The sequence below is a fragment of the Myotis lucifugus genome, unplaced genomic scaffold, assembly GCF_000147115.1.
Source record: "Myotis lucifugus unplaced genomic scaffold, Myoluc2.0 scaffold_234, whole genome shotgun sequence".
NCBI lineage: Eukaryota > Metazoa > Chordata > Mammalia > Chiroptera > Vespertilionidae > Myotis > Myotis lucifugus.
The window spans coordinates 834,544-846,008 of NW_005871282.1; the positions used below are offsets into that span (position 1 = coordinate 834,544).

At 44.0% G+C, this 11,465-nt stretch overlaps 1 protein-coding gene across 1 annotated transcript in view; it reads right to left on the reverse strand.

The window, feature by feature from the left end:
- COL3A1 (collagen type III alpha 1 chain) overlaps nucleotides 1-7,823 on the reverse strand; it is a 37,927-nt gene extending 30,104 nt beyond the window's left edge. Inside the window, exon 1 of the mRNA XM_023762116.1 lies at nucleotides 7,552-7,823. Within this exon, the coding sequence (XP_023617884.1) occupies nucleotides 7,552-7,636 (85 nt within the window). The 5' untranslated portion in view covers nucleotides 7,637-7,823. The remainder of the gene's footprint in view (nucleotides 1-7,551) is intronic.
- Nucleotides 7,824-11,465: the final 3,642 nt, after the last annotated feature.

An 11,465-nucleotide genomic window follows, 5' to 3' on the forward strand; every position in this document is an offset into this window, starting at 1 on the left:
GAAGAATCACTCCTCTATACTTCGTGAGCGTAAAGGCTGAAGGCGGAACGTGGACGCCAGGCCAGTGAGCAGGCCTGCTCAAATGGTGCTGAGAAAGATGGGCCCGAGAGGGGCCCACACTTCTTCATATTTTTATGAGCAGTGACGCCGCAGAGGGGCTGGCATTGGCCTCACTGTTCTCCAGGCGTAACTGACACCCTCAGTTCACTGCGTTTCCAGGAGAGATCTGGAAGTTTTAATGAGATGGAAGCCAGTTTAAGAAAATTGCATGACACGCTTCCTTTGGTCTTTGCATTGGCTTCCTTAAAAAAAAAAACAAAAACCAAAAAAACCCAACAAACAAACAAAAAACTCTCTCTAAATTAACTTTATGAAACGTTCCAACAGACTGGTTTTAGGTCAGGCTTCCCCCATTAACAGTGTGGATTTCGGGCTGCCCAGGCCCCTGAGAACGCCACTGGAGCACAGAGCGATGGCTGCAGGTAGTGATACTGCAGAGACTAGAGCCTCGGTGTGCTTACCACACACACAAGGTAACCATGTGGGGGTGGCTGCATTACTTAACTTGACTGTGGTAACCATTTCACAATGTATATGTCTAGGAAATCAGCACATGTGCACTTTAAATACATACAACTTTTTATCAATGATGCTTCAGTAAGGCTGGGGAAAATGCTACTGCTTTATATGAATGGTTTTTCAGCTCTTTGTCTCTGGATCAGGAACATCTTTCTATGTTTAATGCAGGACCTGTTATAAAAAATGAGTTATTGAACACTGATGACGTATCAGAGACGAGTGAGGATGACAGTTTAAGCTAGGGTCGCGTAGCTCATATTTTAAATGTCTTCTCTTCCTGCGTTCTTAAAGTGCCTTAAAATTAGCATGCACTTCCTCCTGTGTACTCACCCTCCTGTTCTGTCCCATTGAATGTATCATCACATCACTAGAAATAAGTGTTTTCCATTTGCTCTGCAAACGCTAAATGCATGAGCACAATATTGACTTCCTAACACTGGAAGCAAATTTGTTAGAATTGGGTTAAGCCCAATGTTATACAACAAAGCTTGCTCTGTAGCCCCCTGTGCCCAAGTTTCCTTAGAAACCATGTGCGGTGTGCTTTTTACAACCCGGAGGCCTCAACGGGAGGCCTGAGTTATTTGAGAGCACGTCTCCTTTTTCTAAAAGCGATGTTGGTCTAAGCAACAAGAGAACGTTGGAATGCTTGCAAATGAAGAACGGATGCCGTGTATGTCCTGACGTAACTTATTTCACAGACGGGAGAGGGATTTGCTCTCTAAAAAGGCAGTCCTAGAAGCTTGGGGCTGAGGGTCAGACTTATCTCTGTTGCGTTCCCTCGGTCACTCTGTTGAAAGAATGGTGACTTTCAGGCCGTCTCCTCTCCTTTCCTGTTCTGCGCATGACACACTGGTTGGCAATATGTCCTCCCGGAAGCTGACACTCTTACACAGATGTTGCATGGCCTCGGATTTAGTGTGATAGCCCAGTTACACGTGGGGAATCATGGCGCCCACAGGGGAAACGTTTGTCTTCAAGAGGACAAAATGGTCCAGTTTGCCATGCGCAGCATTTAGAAATGGAATAGAAAAGGGGACTCATGAATGAAAGTCATCTCATGTCATTCCCTTTGATAAAAAAAAAAAATAAGAGAAATCCTTTTGCAAACAAGCTAAGTAAAAAGCACATAATCTCATTCTTACTACTGGACAAGTAATAGATTTCCCAGTTTCTTCCCTTATTGTAATCAGTTAAGCTAAGCCCCCTGTTCTAGTTTGTAATTAACTTTAAACTCCACCTCTTCCATCACTTGATGTTTCCTGTCCCTTTACAAAGCACTGTCCTGAAATAAATTTATTTATGGTCACGCAAGTAGCTCATTAGACTAAATCATGACCTTACTGGGATCTAAATTACAAAACAAGATGAAGCTCATATGTCATCATCTACTCTTAGCTTCTTTTATTTCCTACCTCTCTGGTTTGGAACTTTGGAGAAAAATAAAACCAAGTAACACAATTTAATATTTTTAGATATGCTGAAATCTTGCCTTTGTTTTCATTCTTCAAATGTTAATTTATGCTGAGTTTATTGTTGTGACTAAAACTAATGCAAATTATGTTTGTCTTAATTCCACTTTTGTCATAAAAATAATATTCCCTAAAGCATCCACGTTGTTAATTTAGCTTGAGTGACAAGTTTAATGTTTTCTCTTTTTACTGATAGATATGATAAGTCAGTCATCATAACATTATTTTCTTGTTACGTTAGAAAGTTGAATATTTTGTAAGTGTATATATGGAGCTCATATAGTTTCCAACTGAAATATGTTTGACTTTTAAAAGACACTAATGTTTGGAGAACATATCTTTTTGTTAAACATGTTTCTGCTGCTTTTACATTTATTGGAATATCTTTAAATAAGTGAGTTAACACAAAGGGTTTTGAAGGGAAGGTCTATAGACCTACAGAGATGGATAATTTCAATTTTAAAATGTTTGCATGGGAGAGGTAGATTCTGCTTCTTCAAGTCCTCACCAACAAATTTAAAAACCATCTAGAGATGATGATTCATAAAGATTTTATGATCCTCTCAACTGCTATGCTCCGTTCCCTGTCAGCAGTTCCCAGGGCAGGGTGGGGCCAAGGTCTTACCCCCTTACGGTTTCTAAACCCTGCACGTTTAAAATCAGAGCCTAAGGAGGTAGATTTCTTGGGAAGGGACACCCGTTTTCTGCAGAACATCTTTCCTGCCTCGTCTCAAACCAAGACGTGAACATCTGGAGTTCAATTCTGTTGTTTATTTTCTCCCGACCTCACGGGAAAGAAGTTCTCCCTCCAAGCTCACCCAGTGACACCCAGACCACAATAAGATGCACTTAAGACCTCGCGTCCATTTCACACACACGGAAAAGGGGCTCCCCCAGCGACAGCGAGCGGGTAGGGCTTCCGCACTCAGCGTCAAAAGCCTTATTAAGGATGTCTCCCTAAGACCCTGGTTTTCGGAAAATGTTACTAAGTCTTTCACATTCATGAACTTCTAACGTCATCAGATGCTTCCCTTCTGAGTCTAGACACATGAACATCCTATGCAGCTTTGAAGGGTGTTTCTCTGATTTCAATTAACTCGAGAAGCATGGCCTCTGCCTCCCTCCTCGCCAAATAAGGCAGAAAATGCAGTTTCCGAGAAGCAAGTGCCATCTTACTACTAAAGCAGGCATTTCTCAGCGGGACTTTTAAAAGCGAGTGGAATCGTTAACAGGGCCTGACTCCTTTATCTCTGCTTTTTACATCTTTTGAGCCATTTAATGTGTGCCCCCTGGTTGGGACTTTTCCTCTTGTTCATGGAGATCTCATTGTAAATGGCAGTTCTTTGACCTCAGCTCTGGAAAGTACAAGGGATTTGTTAGTTAATCTGAAAGGAATCCACTTCTGCTGTGTTTTCATTAGGCACAGACAGACATTCTCGCGGTTAATGTAGCGCCCCAAACTGCAGTTCACGAATGATTTGTGCTGAGAAGCTCTATCTCATTCTTTCCGTTGTCATCTTGACATGAAACAGGCAAAGTTTCCCCTTTGAAAATGCTGGGTTTGTCTTACCCCCCGCCTCTCCCTCCCCTGCTCTCTGAGTGTGGAAAACAGCGGGGCTGCGCTTTTTCCAGGGAAAACCGTTTTACAGGCAACAGTCCACGGAGCCGTTTCCAGACAGTCCGTGTAGCCCCGAAAACTACCGGCGTCCATGCCCAGTAAAGGCAGCGACATCTTTCATGTTTAAAACCTTAAGCCTTAAGCAATCCCCTCTCGTCCCTGCGAGGCGGTGAGCTCATTTACAAAACGATGCTGCGAAATGAAAGAACTGGGCTGCCAGCCTTGGCATCTGCCTCAAGCTGTCTGCCCTGGGCACAGGGCGCTCGGTAGAGGGCACCCTTCTCTCGGAAGGGCACCCCTGTAGGTGCAGAAGCAGGGACTCGCTGGAGGGGCTGCCTACAGTCTCAACTCTGCTCCTGGGAAACGCACAGCTCCTGGTTCCAGATTTTGAAAAATAAGCCTGTAGACAAGATATGGAGCCAGGAGGCGTCACTCAGCAAAAGGCACATCATCCCACTCCTTCTTCCCAGACTCGCCTCAGGGGGTTTGCTGCTCCCCCAGTCCTGGGGGTTTCGTGCCAGAATCCCACCAGCACGTCTGTCAGCCTGCGGGCCCTGAGCCCGTGGGCGTTACCACCACGAAAACCAGTATTTTGTACGAATACTTTACTCACTTAGAATTTATTCCTCAAGACCGCGGATGGTTTCTGGTTAAATTGGAAGTGAGCCTCTTCTTTAAAAAATAGATTTACCAATTCAAAATGGAGTGCTTAACAAAAAAAAAATCTGCCTTTTTTTTCCCTTTAGAAATGGATAAGCTCATATATTTTCTAGGACAGTATATGATTTTTTTCATATCTCTTTTCAATGACTGTTACAAAAATAAGAAAACCCATATACTCTAAATTTAACATATATTTTATTTCTTCTAAGTACCTAGAATTTAACAGAATTTTGGTTCTAGTCTGAACACCATCATTTCTTACTGGTGTGACCTCCACTGAAGCACTGAATCCATGTTAAGGGTTGGACACTGAGCCTTGTAAGCGATTCTGCATTCTCTCCTCTTAGAAGTGTAACTGTTTCTAGTGATTTTTACGCTAACATTTCCCCATTCGGTAGCTGTGTTTCATTATGGGGGTACACAAACCAGGAAACGTGACTGCTACCTGATCCGTTACAAATTCTCCTTGCAAGCAGGAAGGAGAGATCCTCATAGCCTGTGCTACGGACCCGATTCTCGGAGTCCCCGATCATTTGCAGTTCTAACACAATGAGAGCCCTGCAGCTCATTGTCACCGTGGGAGCATCAGAATAGCAAATATAAGCCACAACTTAGAGCACTTTTCATTCAAATGTAGCTTATCTCTCTGCCCCAGTGAAGCAATGTTACTGAGTAATATCTTCCTGAAATACTTATGTTAAATAAAGACTATAGCGGAAACTCAAAAAGTATTCAAAAAAAGTTGTTATATATTTTACATGTGGAATTTTTTAAATGGCCCAGAACATCAAGTTCGTCTCCAAATAGTCTTTAGATATTGTGACTATGTGTATGTGGCACTATGCTATCATAATATACTTATTTTCTTAGGAAAGCCATATTTAATAGTTAACATTCATTCACGTCATATTTTTAAATCTCATTATGAAACAGGGGATCCAGCTGTGTGTGACCTTTATGTCGGCGTTGGTTCTGCAACTCCGCCGGTCAGCCACTAGGGGGTGAGTCTTTGTGCTTAAAATTTGGCATGTTCCTAAAGGACAGGAAATATAAAACAGACCACGATTCTCCATCGGTGGAAGCAAATACACGAATTAAATAGAACTTTCACAATTCTTTGTGAGGACATGCTTTCTGTTCCAGGACACGTGTGTGAGGAGACCAGGTTAGTGTTGGTTAGAACTGTGCTCTTTCTCAGGGCGCACAGGAGAACTACATGATGTTCTCCAGGCGCCGAGCATCCAGCCGCCCCCCGGCACCTCCCCCAAGCTCATGTGCCAGCAGAATTGTCTTGTAAAACCCATAGGGAACACAAGATGTCTTCTCTTAAAAAATTCTTAAACATAAACAATAAGCTGAACAAAATCCCTTTCCATTTCTTTTGAACTAAAAAGCACCCAAGAGTGTCAACAAAGTTCCATAGCTGTTTATTCTTCCCTGCGGCTAAAGAGAAAAAGGGGCGTTAGAACAATTACGTAATGTTCAGATAATGGAGGCACCACACATTTTTCCTCCCCAAAGTTGGGGTGAGGAGACAAATAGCCACAGTGCTTATGAAAAATTATAACCACTAGGCAATTACAAATATTTTGTTAGTCTTTGAACTAAACACCAAAGGTTTGTAGTCTTTCCAACAAATGGAAACTCTGTGATTTTTTTTTCCTTTTTCAGAAATCAGAAGAATCTAAAAGCTTCACAAGAAAGTAAAAGTCTTTATTGAGGTGGGGGTGTGGTGACAGTCGCTTGGTTTTCTAGCCAAGGTGTGGGAGTTCAGCATCTTCTGGGAGGGTCCGGATGGAGAGGGAAAGGGGGGAGATGGAGAGGGTGGAGGATGAGGATTCTGTGAGGATGGGGGGGGGGTGAGAGAGGAGGAGAGGTGGACTTGCCTGGGAAGGGGGTGGGGTGACGAGTGAAAGAATGAAAAGGGGGAGGAAGTGCAAAGCAGCCAAAAGGGGTGGACAGATAAGAAGGAGGGGAAAGGAAGGGGGAGAGAAGGAAGGGGGGGCAGGGGTGGGGGGTGAGGGAATCAGGGATTTGAGTGTTTCTTTTCTTTGTGGCCAGAGGCTGAATACGGCTGAGGAAATGCCATTGGGGGTCCCCCCTGCTTACATATAGGACCTGTGAGAACATCAAAGGTATTTGGTACTAAAAACAAAGACAACCATTTCCAGACCCCACGTTTGCGAAGGCTATAGGTTTAGATGTGGACATTTTGTGCAAATGGAAATGGATGTGTAATGGTTTCTTCTAGCACCTTCACATTTAACATTTAAGTACTTATTCCTCTTTAAGTTCGTATTCCAATATGTCCAGGATTTTGATGACTAAGAAACGTATGAATTTAAAGGAGTATTTTCACATAATCAGATAATGAAGCAGATGCGGTTTGGGGGAAAGTAGAACATGAACATCATTGTTTGCACTTATTAGAATACACAACACAGGAAGCTTCTGGGAGTCAAACAGCCCCATGTCTTTACCTTGTTTGCAGGCAAGTCAAGCATTTCTGTTGAAGGCATGTTTTAAAAACTATCCTCTTTATCCATGCAGATGCAGGTAAAATGCAGGACAGACATAAAGCACTAGATCCTTAACAACAAACTATTAGAAAATATGTATTAGTCAACACGCCAAGTGCTTGAAACAGAAAAAAGTTAGGAGCCATGAAACACCGGGAACAGTTGGAACCTGTTGAAGGGGTTTAGGATGACCGTGTTGCCATGTACAGAAACCTATCCAGTGAGTCTAATCATGTATAGCATTTCCTTTAGAAGATTCTCGAAGCAGGCTCTGATTTAAATGCATTCCCTTCCCGGGAAAACAGGGTCCCTATCCCCCCCTACAAAGAACCCAGCATACAAAGGAGAGCATAACGCGTTCCAGGCGCCCGATGGCTTCCAGCTGCCCGGGAAGCATTCCAGGACGTTAGCATCCAGGACTGGGGCTTTCAAGCCGCTGTAAGAGCTCCCAGGGCCGCGAACATGAGAGCAAGTGAGTGGGAAACATCTTTATCTCAGGCACCAGCGAGCGTCTCAGTCAGAAAGGACACTCTGCTTTCTAGGCAAAGGCGCTCCCCAGCAGCATCCCGGCCCCCCGCACGCTCACATCTGGGAGGCGGACACGGGGACCACCTCCCGGAGCCCAGCGCCCCTCGCTGCCGCCTGTGCCCGCAGAGGGAGAGGCAGAGGCCCGGGAGCTGGGGGAACACGGGCACCCACTCACCTTCCGGGAGCTGCTGGGCCAGGACCAGCGCGGGATGCAGCAGAGTGAGGAGCAGCCAGGTCCCCTTCCGCACGAAGCTCGTCATGTCTACAGGTCAGACATGAGACTCTCCGTGCACAAAGGAGAGAAGGGGCCGCTCAGAGTAGCACCATCAGTCGCCCCTGCCCTCCAGCACCGGGCCGTCCTCGCAGCCAGCCGTGGGGAGCCGGCTGCTGTGGCCTTAAATAGGAAAAAGTTTGGCTTCGCTCACTTGCCAGCCCCTTTCTGAAATATGAGAGCAGCACCCATCCCCTCCGCAGTAAAAGGAGTGATTAATATGTCTTCTGCTCGTACAGGAGACACAGCCCACCGAGGGGAGAGGGAGCACATCTGGACGGCGGATGCCTCTGTTTACGTAGGCATTTGCTGCCTGGTTTAAGCACCTATACGTCTGGGCAACTTCAGGCCAGCTCTCTACACCTCTCTCTGCCTGGTATTTTAAGAAAATAACGGCATGCATGTACTTTTTAAAAAAAATATTTTCCTTCTAACATTCCCTGCCTAATCTTAAGGATGTGTTGGTGCCCTCCGCGTGGGCATGGCTGATTTGCAAACCTGATCTTCCTAGAAGGTTTTATGTTGGGATCTTGCCAGATCCCACTCTCACTCCGTTTGGAGAGGGGCTGTCAGGGAGTCCCGGGAAGAAAGGCCTGCTTGTCCGCCTCGCCCCCGCCCCCCGGTCCCGGCTGTGTAGTTTCAGGCGGATGTCTGAACGGCATTTTAAAAGTTAAATACTTATCTTTGCTGTTTCTAGTTCTCCTTAGCCAGCCAAAGAGGGATTTCTTGAGTTCAAATTTGTATGCTGCTGTGAAAGCCAGGACGGATTTTTCTAGAGAAAAAGTTAGCCTTTCCATGGCTTAATTCTTTTTAAGAAACAGGAAAAGAAGCAGCTTATCACATGGAATATCCAAAGAACACCCCAAAAAGTCCTCCTTCTATCTGAGTTGCTACAAAGATTAATATAACAATTTCCGGATTCAGACGCCCACAGGCGTGCATTTCGGGCCACGTGAACACAGCCTTTCAATGTATCTCTGGACCTAGAGACAAGTTCTGGGACCTGTGAGAGAGGGGCACGGACCACGTTCAGTTCTTCCTGACATCTTGGCAAGAAAACCCTGGTTGTCCACCGGATCCAGATACTTCTAGTGAGCGAGATCTTTCTTCCCACCCTAATCCTCAGCCCATCATTCCCTCGCTCATTCCTGTCTTCCACACAGGCCTCTCTATTCTAGTCAAGACCCCCTGCGTTTGTTTTATTTTTCCCATGTTCACGTTCAGCATGGCCACCTCCATGCTTGTACGTGCACATAAAGTTCTCCGCACCTCACACCCATTCACTGAAGGCACTTCCTGAGGACCCAGCTCAAAGCTTTGTTCCTTTAAACTTGTTTTCATCTTTCCACCTCCCAATTTATGTGACTTAATTTTCACTCCGTTCACACGTGGTAAGTATCTTCCCAGGTGACTGTCTGTTGTATGAGCGTGGACAGCGGAACACTTGCTTCTCTGCCGGCCCAGTTACAACAGCACCAAGATGCTCGGATGCGGATGACATCATCCGAGGGATGACAGGGAAGGAGAAGTCGTTGGACCAATCACGGTGCATCTGCTGATTTTAGGCTGGAGAGTCACTACTTGCGGAGGAGAAAGGTCACCATTGGACGGCTATGCAAATGCGCTCTCCTGGATCACACTGGAGATGCGGGGAGAGAGGTGGCTGTCTGTGCATCTTCCTATCTCCCAACCATCTTCATTTTAGATTTAAAACTTGTGTGTGTGTTCACAACGAGTCAGAAACATGATTCATTTTTTTCCTCCTGGTGTCTTTGATGCTTGAACAAAAAAAATAATCATATATGTTTATTCATTATCTTATTGTTTGAGGTGGTCAATGAAGGTGAAATTTAATTTCTGCATTAGAATTCTTTTCCACTGTGAAAAATAGGCATTTTTAAAAATTATGCTTTTTATGCTTTCTTTCAGGCATTACCTGTACTACAAGTTCTATTGTGTTTTTTTGGTCCTAAAATTGATTAGCTTTTCAAGTAAAAGATTTATATTCATTTATTCTCATAAGAAAAGTTTATGATGGATGCATTCATGTAAGGAAAGTTAGATGATATTTTGCACATGAAAGTATTGTGTCTCAAGGTGCCCACGAGACACCCAGAGAGAAGAGGCATCTCATGCTCCCGACTGTGACGTAGCTTTCGGCAACACCGCGAGCATGTTCGGAGGGCCTGCACCGGGACCCTTCACGCTGTGTCCCAGGCCCCAGTCCTCCTCCTCATGTCACTGCGTTTTCTAAATCGGATCTGAGCTGGTATCAGCGCTGGGTGAAAGCACTCAGTGGTGAATCCTGACACATTTCTCCTATGCAGCCCTGGCTTCCCTGAGGTTGACCAGCTCACACAGACAGTCCAGGTCGCCCTCTGACTGCATTTGGAGTCTTCATACAGTTCCAAACCCCATGACAGCACGATGCATCTGGCTCTCCTTTAACCGAGAGAGAGTGGAGAGATGAGGCAGAGCAGGGTGTGGCCAATTCCAACCCCAAGTTCAAATCTTTCCCAGTTCAGTAGAAAACGGGGCCTGGGAAGCGATGCATGAGCACAGCTGTGGTGAGCTCAGTGGGCCAGCGAATGTCAGCAGTGCTCTCTCCAAGAGCAATGAGAAAACCTCATGAGAAACACATGGAGGAGGGCGCTCTGTCTCTCATGGTGCTGCTTCGTGTGTGGTTTCCTTTCTTAAGACAAGGAGATGCATTATGTTATGGATATTGTTATATGCTCTCAAACAACTGTAAGCCCCTTGAAAATGTACTTGTGATAAGCATGCACTTAAAAATAGACTGAATCCACAGCAGAACTGTAGCCTAGATGAGGATAACTTACCAAACAATGGTAAAGTACGTGCACATTTTCTTCACTATTTCTAGGGAGGTAGATCAGTTAACTTTGTTTCCTGGGTAAAATCACATTTAGAGGGTTGGGTTTCCTTTAAAAGAATTTCAGCAAATACCAATATGTATGTGGTAGAGCCAGAAAGATGGTTGTAAATGTCATGCTGTAGTTGAAGGACTTGGGTGTATCTAACCATAGAGATTCAAAATTGGGGCAGACATTGGTAGTGGGATTTGATAGGCAAATATTTGAGTGGTTACTCTAACCAATTTTTAAAATCCTTTCTTTCATTTCCTCTTCGTTCCCAAGGTAGAGTTAATTGTCCCTTGTGTTTGTTATTACAGAACTATATTGATAACCACTTCTCTTTCACCTAGAAAATTGGACCAGACTCAAATTTCCTTGACATTAGTAAAATGATCATGTTGTTCATTTTACTAAATGTTCATGATCAACATTTAGTACAACATGATCATGTTGGACACATGACATATCTCTATTCCTATATCATCTACCTATCTATCTATTCTATCCTTTGCTGTTAAACCTGAGGTTTTGCATTTCTATCCTTGTATTTTTTTTCAGCTGAAAATTGCCCCAAGATTAAACAGAAAGTTCAAAGAGGTTACAGGACTCTCAAAATTACTCATTGGAATTGGAACTGAATAACACACTTTCCAAAAGTTTTCACCATGTTTTCCACTTAGATTAGTCACTGATTGCAGTAACAATATTTTTACACAATTTAGGAATTGTATGAATAGAAATTTGGAATTTAATCTTGTATTTTTTTTCCTACTGGGGGATTGAGTATAAAAGGATAGAGAGAAGAGAAATGATGGAGTTAATGGCCAATTTTTAAAAACACTATTTTTCTTATTTTTGGCTTATTGTTCATCTTTAAGTAATTTCCAATATTGCTCTAATTTTTAAAAATTTGAGTAAATACTCATTAACTTATACTGAATG